Source organism: Numenius arquata, chromosome 23, assembly GCF_964106895.1.
Source record: "Numenius arquata chromosome 23, bNumArq3.hap1.1, whole genome shotgun sequence".
Classification (NCBI taxonomy): Eukaryota; Metazoa; Chordata; class Aves; order Charadriiformes; family Scolopacidae; genus Numenius; species Numenius arquata.
This window is the reverse complement of record NC_133598.1, coordinates 7,176,335-7,192,400: the sequence shown is the minus strand read 5'-3', so window position 1 is coordinate 7,192,400 and position 16,066 is coordinate 7,176,335. Positions and strand designations below refer to the sequence as shown.

At 42.4% G+C, this 16,066-nt stretch overlaps 1 protein-coding gene across 1 annotated transcript; it reads left to right on the top strand.

Moving 5' to 3' along the window:
* The first annotated feature begins 10,602 nt into the window (after window positions 1–10,602).
* KRT20 (keratin 20) lies at window positions 10,603–15,870 on the top strand. The gene is made up of 8 exons (XM_074162654.1): window positions 10,603–11,025; window positions 11,784–11,866; window positions 12,081–12,237; window positions 13,468–13,629; window positions 13,712–13,837; window positions 13,991–14,211; window positions 15,085–15,125; window positions 15,773–15,870. The coding sequence occupies exons 1-8, from the start codon at window positions 10,603–10,605 to the stop codon at window positions 15,868–15,870; spliced, it is 1,311 nt and encodes a 436-aa protein (XP_074018755.1).
* Window positions 15,871–16,066: the final 196 nt, after the last annotated feature.

Sequence of the window (16,066 nt, the reverse complement as noted above, 5' to 3'; positions counted from 1 at the left end):
ACTCAGGGTTCTGCTCACTCCTGCTGTGCCCCTTCTCTGCAACTCCGTGCTGCACGTTGGTCTCCCTGGGTGTAGAACAGGGATACGACACTGAACTCTCTCCTACAATGATTTGCAGCCTAATCATGGCAAGTGCCACACAGAGCTAGGTAGAGCTGATATTGTCAGGTTAAAGAGCTTTCAGTCATCAAAACGCTGAAGAAAAGCTATTCAATGAAAATGACTGGCTGAGCTGGTTAATATATATATTATGCACATCTCACTGGGGCAGGAATCTCCATCTGTGATTCATTTATTGCTCTGCAAATTAACTATAATTTAAACTGAATAATCTCTCAATTTTTCTTCTGGTCTTATGTCTCTCATCATATACCTCACTGCAGCCAATAAACTCTTTTCCACCACTTGTTCCAGTTTTGCTTTTTCCTGCATATGCACCAGCCCAGGGCAGCAGCGTCACTGACACGGGCCAAGGCTGCAAAGGGCTCGTTTCAGGAGGTACAAAACTGGGAGGGTGCAAAAAAGAAGGAAAGAGGTGACACAAGTTACAGGTGACACACAAGCAAAACTATTAGACTTCCCTATATACAACTTTTCGATGTCACTATTTAAAACAGCATTAGTGGTAGGATTGTTACAAAGTACACCTTACTGAAATAGTCGCCCTGGAAACATTTCTTTATTCTTCAGCATTAGAGAAATTTTCTTTAACTGTCTTCACACGCTTTCCTTCAAAGATTAGAAGTACTTTTCCAGATACTCTCATTCTTTCTCAGTGACCCATTTCATTCAAAGCACCATTTGAGTTATTTGCTGTCACGTTAATGCTCATGGGTTTTGTTGGCGGGTTCCGCAGTCAGGATGAGCTGCAGGTGCAACATGTACCAAGGGAAGGGGAGAGGCCCGAGCCCTTCAGCCAAATCCAAACTCCTTCCCCTTCCTCGCATCAGCCCAAGCACCAGCCCGCAGGAGACCCTGCCAGCAATGGGAACATTTCCAGTGGCGTGCAAAGCTAAAAACCGAGCAAGAAAAAGAGAAGTACTATTAGAGGTGTTTAGACGAGGCAGACTGTAAAGCAGGCTGAAGAGAGCCGAAATGGAGCATAATGAGTGTCTGTAGGGATTTGCATTCCAAAGTCAACGTCTGCATATAAACCAGCGTGTTCAGGGCAGGGGAATTGTCACTGTGCTCTGTCTACCTGCTCAGAAGGGACTTTCATAAAGGGTTCCTGTTACCTGCTTTGCTTTGAAACAGGGCTCACAAAAGAAAGTGAAAATTTCAAAGAAAATGCAGATTTAAAATAAACAAAGCCCACCTCTGTGATACAATGTTTTCTTACTGGCATGTCAAGACCAGTTCACGATTCCCCTTCGCCCCCCCCAACTCTCCACCCTTGTTGCACAAAGAGATCCCAAAAGCATTGAATGGATTACCTAATGGTTTCTTTAAATTGGGTAAAACTTGCAGTACAGGATTAGTAACTCTTGGCTAATTAACGATGTCCTTCCTTATGGCTTACCAGATCCAACAAGCCAGACCTGGCGTTTGTAGCATCTGGACAAAATGAGCTTAGATTTTCTTCAGCAATTTTCTGTGTTCTTTAAGGTTAGATTCATTTATTCCATTTACAGAGCACAACCACACTGCTGTCATACAAAGAATTACAAAAACTTCTAAGTAGCCCCTTATTTCTAAATCAAAGGAAAGTATCTATGCTTTGTGCTAGGTTTTGATTGTGCTAAACTACAAGGAAAGAAGAAGGAAACACAAATAATTGAAGTGCTTTAAAGAACACGCCTGTCCTTATTTCACATTCTTGAGCAATGCACTGGCTTTACTCGTGTCCTGGTGTCCCCTCACGCAGAGGTGAGAGATGAGCTCCCTGCGTTCCCATGTTACACTCCGTTATGGTCCAAACGGTCCTGGCTTAGAGGCAGCAGAATTCCCATCCACTCCACTCCTCACATGATTTTCACCCTCTCCTACACCCGTGTTGCTGCATTCTGTGACAGTCACAGCAGTACAGCCACAACGCCGGCCACATCGTTCACCCGGTGACTGATGCCACCACACGCCGACGGCTCTAACACAGCCATTCCAGCTGCCGTCTCTTAATAAGCAAAGTAAACCAATTAGTCCTTAATCATATAAATATTAGTTACACTACATTCTGTTTTCTAAATGAAAGCAAGTATTCTATGGCAAACATTGCTTATTTCATGGCTTTAGAATGCCACGTGTGACTGCAGAGCTCCTTTTTGTGGAACACCTTATGGCGCTGTGTCAGCGGCCGTGCTGTGCCCTGTATCTAGTGTTCGTCCACTACTTCTGCATTTGTGTTCCGGTAGATAAGTTATACATTCCTAAATGTATTTAGGGTAGGTCTGCACCTTACATAATAAATAATGATACCAAAATTTACCACTTGCATGCCCTGTTAATACTATATTCTCACAACACGCTGAGAGATGAAGCGAGGGAGATAACGAATGGGGGTATATTATCATTCCCATTTTATTGCTTGAGAAATTGGAAAAAGAGATGACACAACTTGCTCAAGGCTGCAGAGAAAGTCACTGATAGCGGCTAAACTAGAATTCATCACTTCACAGCTTCTACTTAGCCCAGCTATTAGATAATACAACTTCCGGGAGAGCCCTTCTCCAGTTACAGCAATCCCGGCTGGCTCTGATGGCAACGAAGAGAGAACGTGATTGATTTATTTCAAGTGTGCACCATTGGTCAAGACCCTGCACAACTTTGATGATGTTCTTCAATTCACACGTGCCAATAGCCCTACTAAAATGAGTGCCTGGGTGTGTTGGGGATTCTGCAGCATTTGGGGAAGTTGAAACCAGAGATGGCACACGTGCTTTTTTCTCTTTGTCTCAGATCAGTGTCTGGAAGGAAGGAAAATCTTCAGGAGTGTGATACTGTGGTGCTTGAAAAATGATTTTATTAATTCCTTGTATTAAAACGGATTGAACTCTGCTAACTGGTATTTATTCTACTTCTGTATTAAATATACACAGAAGTGCTGTTTCAACATCAAAGAAGTGACCGACTCAGGTCCAAAATTTTAAAAAATTTTAAAAATGTGAAGTATCATAAAAAATAACACACTCAAAGCTAACATATTCCATTTCCCATAAATAGACTATGATAGCAAAAAAATATCAGTAGGAGATACTGTCATTTCTAAGCCTAAGTGAATGAGGTAAGAACACTTTTGCAAACAAACAAGCCACAGGAGCTCTCAGTCTATAAAAGGAGGCTGAAACCATCAGCATCCACAAATCACTTCTTGCAGTTTCACCTGCCATTTAAGGAAGTCCTGCACTAAATAATCCTCCAACGTGATTTATACAGACTTGAATGCACTCCAGAATGTGTATGAGTCATAGCTCATTTCACTTGTAGAAATGTTAAAACTTATTAAGGTATATTACAATAGGCAGCTTTGGTAAGTGACTTGTTGATCCCCTGGAAGAAGTTAGCAATGAGGTAATGCAGCACTGGTTTGCGCTATTAATCACACATTCTTTCTGGTGATGTGCTCACATATTGGCAGGTTTCTTTCTTATTTATGAACTAGACATTTATGTAGAATGCAAAATTTTTGCTTTCTGCCTGCCTTGTTATTACATAAGCAAAATGAATGAAGCCATTTCAGAAAGAGAAGAAAAGAAAAGAAAATCTAGCATTTATAACACTGCTGGAAACACCGCACACTGTTATTGAAGCAGAGAGAACAGGTAGAAGAGCCGGTAAAACATTTCACAATGTCCACACCCTGACCTATAAAGGTTTCTAAAGTTTTGCTGGGAGATGCCTGTTCCTGTGTATGAATCATGTAGAGAAGGGAAGGATCTATAAACAGGGGAGCAAGGAAAGAGTAACGCTTGAGAGGCTGCACCCCCCGTCCTCCTCACATCCCCAATTATACAGCAAAAGTATCTTAATTATTGACTCTACACGTACATTTGGCTTTGTGATATCACAAGTAATTTTTTAGTATGCATTGCTTCCTCCTAATTCCTTCCTCAGTAAAATATTTCACTTCTTTTCAAGTTGTATTTTATGATTTTTTTAATTGTATGACTATACTGAAAGGACCCACTTGAGCCACACATCCAGGGGTTGGCATAAAAGAATGGTTTGTGAAAATATCCCACTAAACACAAGCATCAGAGTATCCCAGTCTGGACTGTCTGTATGATAGACCTCAGTCCTAGACATGACCTAATGGTGAAACAGGTGCACGGCAGCTTCTTCTGCACAGATTCATTTGCCTTTTGAAAGTCTGAATATGCATCAGAAGCTTAAAGGCATAAAATCATACCATCAGCTGTGGTAAAGCCGCTTGCAATAACTGTCTAGACTTCAGGGGTAAATTTTTTGCTTTCCAAGGTCCTAAGGACACATGGAGTTCGTTTGATAGGCTGTTATTAGGCTCTATGGAAAACAACCAAGAGGAGGAATACAATTTGAGAAATATGTATTTCAATTTAGAGGAATAATTACTCGGAGCAGGCAGAGAAAAGGAGAAACGAAGAAGCCGCAGTAGCTGACAAACTGTACAGAGCTTCTTAGAACAGAAGTTAATAGTCTCCTACTTTTAGAGAAAAAGCACCAGTTTTGGCTGAGCCCTGCACCCCTGAATCACGCAGGCAAGAAATTAAAGCATGAACTGCATAAACCAAGTGCATGGGAAGCAACTCCCGCCAAGGCAGTTTCAAAGACAGAAGTATGTGATGTTGCTGCAAGTAACAGAAATCGTGATTTTAAAGTTACCAGTGCAGGAAAAACCCATTTTTTCATTCCTTATTAGTGAGACAAATTATTCATTTTTGGAAGCCATTCAGTGCCCAGGGGGTTTCTCAGTGACTCTCACCACGGAACAGTCTCAGGCCAGTTACGGACACATCTTGGGAAAGGCCATGTTCCTCTGGAAAGAACAGTACAACTCTGCAGGAAAAAACCATAAAAACAAACTCAAAGAAACCTTTTAATGTCTAGAGTTTATTGCTGCCTAAAAATTAAGATACTCAAGCATCAGTCATAAAGAAAGGGGCACAATCTGAAGGGATCATGAACATTCCCGTCCTTGAACATTTGGCTTTCAAGATTTAGAAAGACAGATAATACTCGTTGCCATTGCTTACAAACTCACTGCCGTCCACAGCACAAAACTCTCCTAATTACAGCTTGTGGCTGTGAAGATAAATATTGCTTTAAACATTTGGCCACAAGAGTTATGCAAAAAATTTTTCTTCTGGATATAGGACCAGAAAAGTAGGTAATATGTTACATTTTGTTTTGTAATATGTGAATTTCATTAACCACGTTCAGGTTCCAGCAAGGTTTCTCCCGCTGCAGCAAATAATAGGTAGATTTGTAGATGTAACTCTTTAAGAAGGCATGTGGTGGCCTCTAGTGACAAACAGGAAAATAGACATCGTGCTTCCCTTCCAAATGGCAGGCAAATGGGGTTCCGTGAGCCAGCGCTGCCCGGGAACCACTCCCCCTGGGCCCTGGGCCTGCCCCGAGACCCAAGGCTGGGGAGCAACCTCAACTGGAAATTTCTGTCGAAGAATTTCTGTAACGGCCATTCCTCGAAGCTTTCCCGGGGGAGTACTCAGCTGTATTTTCAGCCTGGTTTCATTCTTTTTTTTTTTTTCTTTTTTTTTTGTGATCCCTGGTTGCCTGACACAGGTCCTGAGGCTGGGAGAGTACTTCAGGTTCCTCCTCTTTTACACAGCCAGCACCCCATAGTTTGCTTCTGGTTCCAGAGGCTCTGGGAGCGGGGGTGCCATGTGGGCACTCGAATGCACTTGAGAGGAGGATTGCCCAGAGTGTCCCCAACCGCACAGCTGAGGTGACAACTGCCCAGACCCTCCTGACAGCCGAGTGCAATTACACCCTTGACAAGAAATTACGTTTTTCTCTCGGTTTGGGGTTCCAATGGTGATACAAGTCAGGTCCCTCAAACCACAAGGATTTTTTTCTTTTTTAAAGCTAGCAAAAAAAATCTAGAGAGATGTGAATACCTGCAGTGCAGTGTGTTTGTGCGTATCTTTTATGGCGCGTTATCAGTCTGGGCATATATTTGCACAGAGCCAAGAAAATTGTATTTGCTTACTGAATCATATGCAATATTTTCTCATGGATACTGAACGATTCCAGCATTATGGAACAGCGAAAACCAGTAAGCTGAAATATTCTCCAGTTTACTGGTTTTCTCATTCACTGACACCTCAGTTGCACATAATTTTTACAAGGGAAAAGGATCTGCCTGGTCGTCGTTTAGATCATATTAGAGCTGATATCAAGGGCTCTTCTAGGGAAGAAAAAAGAGCAGGTTCATTTGTATGGCCTGGAGCTGCTGTTGTTGGCACTGAGGTGGGACTCTCTCCCAGAGCAGCTGAGACGGGAAAGGCAGCTCCTGACTTTCATTTTCAGCCTGGGGTTGGGGAAGGACGGAACCACCACATTGTCTTACGCAGCACCCCGAGATCTGGAACACGGCTTCAAGTATCACACTGTTTAAAGTCATGTTTTAAATTTACCTCTCTAGTCAAAAGCTCAAAACAGAAAGAAACAAGGTGCAGTGATTTGATGATTAAGGTATTTCCACTGGACAAAAAAAGGAGAAGGAAATGAGGAAAAAATATGCACGCGAAGAAGTGTAAGATCTTGTGCTGCAAATGGTCAGGGCTCCAGTGAACCCAGTTGAGTCAGTGACATTATTTGGACCTCTCGCTTGTCCGATCACATTCGGCAAAACCCAAAACATCTTTCTTTACTCTTTGGAGAGAGCAGTCTCCAAGGGTGCAGAATTTGCATTAACAAATGGTGCAAAGATAGTTTTCTGGGTGGAGAATTGTCCTAAGTACTTTTTTTCACTCATTCATAAAAATCTTAATTTAGAATCTGCTATTGGCTCACATCTACATTAAAACTGATGCTGATTTTCCCCTGGAAGCTCATCTCAATTGCTCCCTTGGTTGTAAAGCAGTTGTACGGCATAAATCCAGAATTAAATTCTTCTCACAAGCAGATTAAGAAGAGAAGGAGGAGAATTTCTCAGACACAGAAATACTGACTACTGGAATATGGCTGGAACATTGAAGAGGGAATTCCACTCCCCTGAATGCACTTTGGACAGTGGAAGTCCTTTCAGGACGTTACTGTAAGAGATCTTTCAGATTCAAATTCTTCTGACACAAAATCTCTAAGCAATTCTCTAATCATTCTCTAAGCAATCCTGCAATCCTGCTTCAGCAGGGGAGTTGGACTAGATGATCTATATGGTCCCTTCCAACTCTAAAAAAATTCAGTGAAATTCAGTGAAATTCAGTGAAAATCCAAACGGAGATCACAACATGGTTACCAGGACTAATAAACAGGCATTGGATTTCACTCCTAGAATGGATCGTCACTAAAGACTGAACTAAAAGACTTTTTATGTAAATCTTCAGGTCAGCCAAAAGAAAAGCGTATGTTCCGCCTAAATGCAGAACCAAAGCTGGGTGTGTCTCTTTCCCTTGAACACTGGAGACCGGCTACCCGCGGCGGGTTAGTAAAGGTGAGTAACACCAAATGGCAGGCACACGTTATCATCCCCCGCCTGGCTTATCTTCATTGCTCTCTAACATACATTAGCTTCTGTCACACAGGTGGGATTTCTTCATAAAATAAAAAAAAATTTATTAGTGTTGCAATGAATGTTTTATTATGATTACACACAGCCCCTCCCGCCGAGCACGTCACGGAAGGGAAGTGTTACGCACGAATCCCCAGACTGTCCTCGAGAGAGGGCTCCCAGCAGAGCCCTGAGCTGGAAACGGCACGGCTGAACTGAAACATCAGCAAAGCCTTAACAGCACTTCTTTAACTCCGAACAAAACTGCAGATAGCAGAGAATACATTTTTAGGTTGCTCAACATCTATTTAGATAATTTACTGTTGCAACCAATAAAATATAAAAATAATATAGAAAAAAAAGAAAAAAGGCAGCCCATATTCTTCCAGATAATAGCTGGGCATAGTGCGGGAGGTGGAGGAGGCCGATGGGCACTCCCAGCCGAGAGCTGAACGGCGCTGGAGGCGACAGCCAGGACCAGGCGCTCGCCCTTCGGCCGTTCTCTGGGCCGGGCCTTTGTTTCGTTTTCTGGTATAGACACGGTCTTTGGTGTTCACTCTTGCAGTTTGTAGTGCTTTATACAATTCAAGATATAGTCCATGGAAAGAACTGCATTGAACCAAAAAGGAGAAGCAAACCCCACCTCTGGTATGAACGATACCTGTCCTGATCTTAGTAAATATTTTTGCAAATGTCCCAGCTTATTTTTTGGAATAGAAGCACGTATAAAATGATAAGACCAGAGAAATTGTCAGTAAACAATTTGGAGAAGAAAAGAAAAGGAACACTAAGAAAATTCAGCCCAATGTCTTTTCACACAAGGTCTGCAGGGTGCTATTGCTCTGCGCTTCCCATTGCACAGCCCTGAACACCTTTGCTTAGCAGTCAAGAGGATTCTGGAAGAAAAATAATTATTGAAGGTTCAGCTTGACCTAAAGGAGCAGAGCCTGAGCACAAGGCAAACGCCTGACCTGCTCCTGATGTCCACGTTAATTCAGATCACCGTATAAGGAGAAGTTAGAGAAAAGTTCAGAAATGTTTGTGTATCAGTGAATTTTATTTCTCTATCAATCTGAAGTGTATTTTGATATTATTCTTATTTCTAAATAAGAAATTTTTATTTCTATTTCTATTATGTATATAATTTAAATATATATATTATAAATATATATATTTTTATTTCTATTCTATTTCTAAATAGTATCCAGCTTCGTAAGTTTCAAACACCTGACATCAGTTTAATAACACACACAATTAGCTTTTGATATTTAAACTATGGAGCTGCTGCTCCATAGGGAGGGGGGATATTTGGGAATGCAAAGATTAGGAATTTGACCCACAAAAGCCAATCTAGACCTTTGATGACATCGTGTTGCGTTTATAGGCACGCATGAAATCTAACAAAGAACCTTTGTCATTTGCTCAATAAAAGAAAAAATGGAATCTTCAAGTGATGTTTAGAAAAAATACCATCAAGGTAACACAGAAAATAATTTTAATAATACTGAGAAAGCAGAATTTTTACTCTTAAATAGACTATCACAAGATACCCTCAGAGATCGAGGCGGTGAAATGTAAAGCCAGGGATGTAACTGTAGCAGGGTCACTTGCTGTATTCAACTTTAAAGGTGCAGGCTCTGCCCTACCCCATGATCAATTCCTACTCGGTCTGAATTTTTTTAATGAACAAAAGATGACCCACCTTGATTACTGTGTACTTTGGTTTCAACTCTCATAAATATTTTTCATTATCAGTTACACCCAAAGAAGTTCAAGGTCCAAAGACAACTCATAGCATCCTCCCGCAAAAAAGTCCTGCCCTGAACGCTGATCACTCTGGTTTGAAAGATGCGTATTTTCACAATAGCTAATTATGACAGTTTAACTCTTTGCCTTGATCCAATACTGTTTAGACTAATCTGGAGCACAGTAACTTTAAAAACTTAGAGTACTGATTCCCTAAGACCCCGGGTCAGGTGTTCTCAGAAACCTGAAGATTCTTCCAATATACAGTTACTGCCTCCAGAGCGTAGTGTCTCACCAGCCTCCTTGCCCCGAGGTTGAAGATCAGTACGTACACCAGCTGCTTTCGCTAATACGGGAAATATCTGTTAATTGTTCTACCCCACAAGCTGTACATGAATAATGCACTGAAGTGCTGTCAGTGCAACGTCCCAAGGAACACACCTTCGTACTGTCCCAGTGTTCACCAGCCACATGCTTTCCTGCTGCACTAACCCCCCAGCAACCAGTTTCTGCCCTCACTTCCCACTTTATCTCTGCATTTTCTCTATCAAAACTACACACCACACTCCATTTAGGAACCTCAGGAGGATTAGAAAGAGGATTGTTGGGTTTCTTCATGCGCTGAAAAAAGACAGCTGATTTCCTGTTAATGAACGTAGTGCCCAGGTGTGATGCCTCCTTTCTAATAATTTATACGCTGTTCTAGGCTGTCCTGAGGCCCAGGGCATTGCTTACTTAACAGAAATATATAAGATTGCAAATATAAATATTTTAAGTCTCTCGTCACATTGTCAACTCTCAATTTAATTTCACACACTGCACATGGGGGTAAGAATCTACTCATTCTTTCAAAGGGACTATAGAGATTATGGCTGCAGATACACTGTGATAAATGATTCAATAGTTTATTTGTGTTTTATCTTCTATTCAAAATAGTAACAAAGCGAGCCAAACTACCTGGGGGGTTTTCTCAAACACAGACGAACAGATGCAAACCCCTGCAGACTGTACGGAGCCGGGGGGGCAATACACGGTGTGCTGTTTGTGCTGACACCAGTCACACTGTGTGTCAACAGAGGTGGGGTTTGTAACTACTGAGCTTCCTCTTCGCACCCCATATAAAGGTCCACAGAGCTCAGGCTGCTCCTCACCTCAGCCGCTCTCTCTCTGCGCCGATTTAGCTGCTTCGTTCCAGAAGAGGAAGAAGAGAAATGGCATTCTCCACCCGCAGCATTCAGTGGGGTACAAGCTCCCGCATCCATCCTACCGCACCCAGCATCAGCGGTTTGAGCTCCAGGAAAATGGCCATCCAAAAGATCCAGGCCCCCAGTGTCTATGGGGGGGCTGGGGGCTACGGCACCCGTATATCCACCAGCTCTGGCTATGGGCAAAGCATCGGGGGCAACTTCCAGCTTAACATCACCGGTAACGACGTGCTGCTCGCTGGCACTGAAAAATCAACTATGCAAAACCTGAACGACCGTTTGGCCTCATACCTGGAGAAGGTGCGATCTCTGGAAAAGGCAAACTCCCTGCTTGAAAAGCAGATCAAGGAGTGGTACGAGGGCAACACCACGGACATAAGGCAAGACTACAGCTCCTACTTCAAAACAATTGAAGATCTCCGAAGTAAGGTAAGATATCACACAGCCATCTATAAACACACAAATTGCAATTATCGGGGAAATAGATAATAATCTACTGTAGAAAAGGTACTTTTCTAAATTGCAATTGTCTTAGCTAAGAAAAATAAATGCTTTATTTTGATCAGATACAAAATAGTGACAGATTTTATGTAATTTGTAATAGTAGATATATGTCTGCAGGTGTGTGTAATCTCATACATGAGAAATCTCTGAATCAAAATTAATTAATTGTATTCTACTTACCTTAGGTAATTATAATTAGTGAAAATACTGATGTTAACTTACATATTTAAACATAGTTCAGCATCTGTGCATTGCAAAGTGTGTTTTTTAGAAAAGACTGCCAAATGCTCAGAAAAAAATAATAGATCATTACTTGAAATAGTAAATCACCACTATAAACAACAGAATATTCCCGCAGCAATCAGCTGACAGATTTGTCAAATGATGTTTCCAGTGAACTTCCGCAAACCTTTCCCCTCTGACTTTTCACCAGTTCTATTTCCCATCCCTTAAAAGCAGATCTCTCCCAGAGAGCAGTTAGATACCTGCTTTATGACAGGATAATTTGCCTTTTGGAAAACCCTAATTCTTTCTCTGCACTTGAAAGGGAACTTAACCCTAGATGCCCAAAAGACAGCTAAAGTTAAGGAACGTGAAACCCCCACGCAGAATTAATGTCCAGAAATGGATCCAATGTGCATTTCTATGCAAAGGTTCATCGTTTTTCAATCATTCCTGTTTAGGTTGCTGCTGCACAGCTGGAAAACGCAAGGCTGGTCCTGCAGATTGACAACGCCAAACTGGCTGCGGATGATTTTAGACTGAAGTAAGTTCCAGGATGGTTTCAGAAATTCTCTTTCATGCTCCTCTTATTCACAAAAGCTTCTGGTTATTAGCATCAAAGCTGAGAAGTAAATATTTTCTAACGTAAAGTTTAATAAAAAGAAAACTTTTACAACTAAGGCTGTAGCAGTTACCGATTTAACATTTACATCAAACAGTTGCACTTTCATGATGACAAAACAAGCCTTATTCCCCAGGTTTGAGAACGAATACCTGCTCAGGCAAAGTGTGGAGAATGACACTAACGGACTGCTCCGAGTTCGTGATGACTTGACTTTGACAAAATCTGATTTGGAGTCACAGATTGAAAGTATGAATGAAGAACTGGCTTTCCTGAAGAAGAACCACGAGGAGGTGAGAGCAGCCAAACACTGCCAGGGAGAGATTTAAGTAGCACACACAAACTCATCCTCACTAGGAACAATGAAAGCTTCATGGTGAACCTGAAAGAATATTCACTTGAGTGGGATTCAGCTTCAGATTAGCACATCAAAATTTAGGTATCTATTCATATACATCTATGTGAATGTGTTCATGGTTCCATTATGATCGACTGAGAGACAGTCAATAAACCCGGCACAGCCTGGAGAGGGGTTCAGCTCCCTGCAGAGCAAACACCTACTGCCTGGGACACGCTCTGGTCTCTGCTGGTTCTAACAGGAGCTCTGGCTCATAGAGATACCAATGAGTTACCTACATGTACTCGGCTTGTCCTAGGAGTCTGAGCTCAAACTGAACCTCACCCTTAGCATTACAGTTGTAGTTTCAAAGACCTACAAAGGTAAGAATGTTACACAGCCGCTGCTTATTCCCCCTTTTCAAGTAAAGACACAAACTGAAATCCTAAATTCAAAATGACTGTTAACAAAATCTCAGTTATGGCATATGCCCAAGCCTTCCTTTTACAATCGACTTCAAAAGTGTAAATTCCTTGTCACATTGCAGAAAATAGGTTCTTTAAGCACTATATGAGAAAAATCCAACCTAGAAAAACAGCCAGCCTAGCCACCCACTTAGTGCTGTGCTGGACTGAAGCCCTTCGTCTGTGGCAGCAGCAGAACCACGTGTGGCACCAACTGACACCCAGGGCATTGGGCACCAGAGCCTGAACAGCTCCACAAACTAGAGAGTGAAGGTTTGCATTAAGAATAATCTGTGGTTTAGGAGTTGCTGCCCCACAAAAGCAAACAAATGGGAACCATAGCTTCTTCCATAGATCTGGTCCTGAGGAAATGATCTTTTTATATGTTTATGATATAGCATTTATTGCTACAAAATAAGTGAAATGTTCTAGCATGAGGAATACAAAACAGTATTTGCAAGATGATTAAGTTGTCTTGCCCTGAGGTGCTATTTAAGAATTACTTCCATGTCTGTAGATTTTGAATTTGCTTTCAATATTGAGGATTGAAAGTTCCCTGTAGCTGATGCTGACCTTTCAAGGCCTGGTTGGATGGGGCTCTGAGCAACCTGGTCTGGTGGGAGGTGTCCCTGCCCAGAGCAGGGGGGTGGGACTGGATGATCTTCAAGGTCCCTTCCAACCCAAACCATTCTGTGACACTAATACAACCCTTATCACCTTAGGAGGTGGACCGACTGCACAAGGAGGTGGGCGGCTCAGTTCATGTAGAGGTGGATGCTGCCCCCAGTATTGATCTTGGGACCATCATGGAAAACATGAGGAAGCAATACGAAGAGATGGCAGAAAAGAACCGTCAAGAAGCCAAAGAGCAATTTGAAAATCAGGTAAGGTCAATTACTTCAACACCAGCAAGAGCCTCAGTCGTGTCTCGCTGCAGTTGACAGCCCCTCTGTTTATGCGTTTCAGACAGCAGAACTGAACCAGGAAGTCGCCATCAACGTTGAGCAGCTGCAGGCCCAGAGGAGGGAGATCACCGACCGCAGACAGGTCTTCCAGGGCCTGGAGCTGGAATTACAGTCCCACCTTAACATGGTAAATAACAGAGTACTTGAAATAAGGACTGTAATCGGGAGACAGTTACATGGATAAAGAAAGAAAACGAGAGACTTATCAGTCAAAATGTTATTTTAACACAAAACTGAATCCTCTTGAATAATACATCTCTGTTCTTTTCATCGGCTGCAGAAAAAGTCTTTAGAGGACAGTCTGGCTGAAACTGAAGCACGTTACAGTTATCAGCTAGCCCAAATCCAGGAAAGGGTTGCCAATTTAGAGGCTCAACTGAGGCATCTCCGGACTGAAATGGAGGGTCAGAACCATGAGTACAGTCTGTTGCTGGACATCAAGACTCGCTTAGAAATGGAGATTGCCACGTACCGCCGTCTGCTGGAGGGAGAGGACAGCGGGTGAGGAAACACACACACTTTGGTTGTTGGTTTAGTTTGGTGTGACAGCAAACAGCATTGCAAATTGTCTGTATTCACGGAAGGTGAACGTGTAAATTCTGCCAGTTTCAAACTGGTTGGGTGGAGTCTGTTGCCCAGTTCTCAACGGCAGACCCAGAGCAGGCTGCATTTCCTGCTGGGTTCAGAGGCTGCTGTGGAAGCCAGTCAGGTTTCTCTCAGCCTCTGCACAGGTATATCCTGTTACTCTCTGTGAGCTGAGCAGCTGGATAGATGTTCACACGCCGTAAGCACCAGTAATTCAATTTTAGACCGACTTGTCCATAACTGCAATGACTGCAGCTCCTGCAGGCCCGGGCTAACCGGGCTGGGTTATTTTTAACCTGGTTTAGAGCCCGCAGCACCTCATCCCACAAGCGCAGGCACCCAGCAAGAGCATACTGGCCTTCTCTTTGCAGCCTGCACAGGATTATGTCCTGCCCTACCTGCGTCACTGGTAGCCAAGCTACTCAAAAAATTGAAGAGGTGCAAATGAGCTGACATGAAATGTTCAGATACTCCAGCATCCCATATTCCATAGTGAAAAGAGCAGAGATCTTTGAAAGGGGGGCAAGCGGACAGTGGTATTTCCCCCCAAGAAATATCTGCATGAGCTGAAGTTACAGCATTGCAGAAACAAGTCTGCAGATTCATTTCTCCTCTAGCTTATGCTGAGCAAGTCTCACTTTAACAGAGAAAACTCCTTCAAGCACATGGTTAAATGTCTCAGTGGAAGGACATCCGCTGTCCTGATTAAATGTACAGGAAATGTACAAGGATTTTTCTTCAATGTTAGGCACCATATATTTATATTTTTTTAATTTATTATTTGAACAGACATTTCCAATTGGAGGCATCTGAAGCAGAGCTTGAAAAAGGTATGCACACTAACTTCCTTATTTTTTGATGGCTGCCTGTTGAAATGCTGAGGAACTAAGTAGCCTGACATAAAAAGATGCAGTTTCAGAGCAAATAATCAACCAGTGGAATCTTACATCAAGAAAGCAATCGACTGTATGAACAGATAACCTGTAGGGATCATCCAAAGCCTGGCTTTATGTATATAATTCAGGTGCCCAAAGTAAAACCACAGACTCCTCAAAGAGCCAAGAGAACGATAGAGAATTATTGAATTACGCTCTGGAGGACCTGAGAAACAGCTGCTTCTCTCCACTGACTCCGCAGGGAGACCAGGCTGCTAAATAAACTAGCTACTTTAACCGCAAAAATATCCAGTTTGCTGTAAGACTATTCCTAGGTTTTAGGTCTACAAGTTTGTGCTAAACTGAAGGAAAATATGAGGAGGGATAAAGAGGTGTTCAACATAATGTCCACGATAGTATTATGGGTAACTCACAGGATGTTCAAAGGAAGGGAACCCACATCCTGTACAGCCAGTAATTGCGCATTGCAAAGATGCCTTTAGCTGCTTTCTCATCTGTGGAGCTGCTGCTAGCACTACAGTCAGGATATTCTGTCAATATACATTGCATTTCATTAATTTACTGCTCAATTTCATTACCAGAATCAGGTAAAATTAAGAAGATCAAGACAATTGTTGAAGAGGTGGTTGACGGCAAGGTTGTCTCCTCCGAGGTGAAGGAGATTGAAGAGAAGCTGTGAATGGCAGGAGCAGAGAGGAGGCGGCTCTGAGCTTCCTGCACCTCGGGCCAGAAATAAAGGTTAAACTCTGTAAAGAATCCAGTCTTCTCCCTAAACCCCACAAGGGCTTAAAAACACCAAACTATCAATTCACAAACAATCTTTTTCTTTTCTTTTCTTTTTTTCCCTGGGGGGTAATTAATAAAAATCACTAACT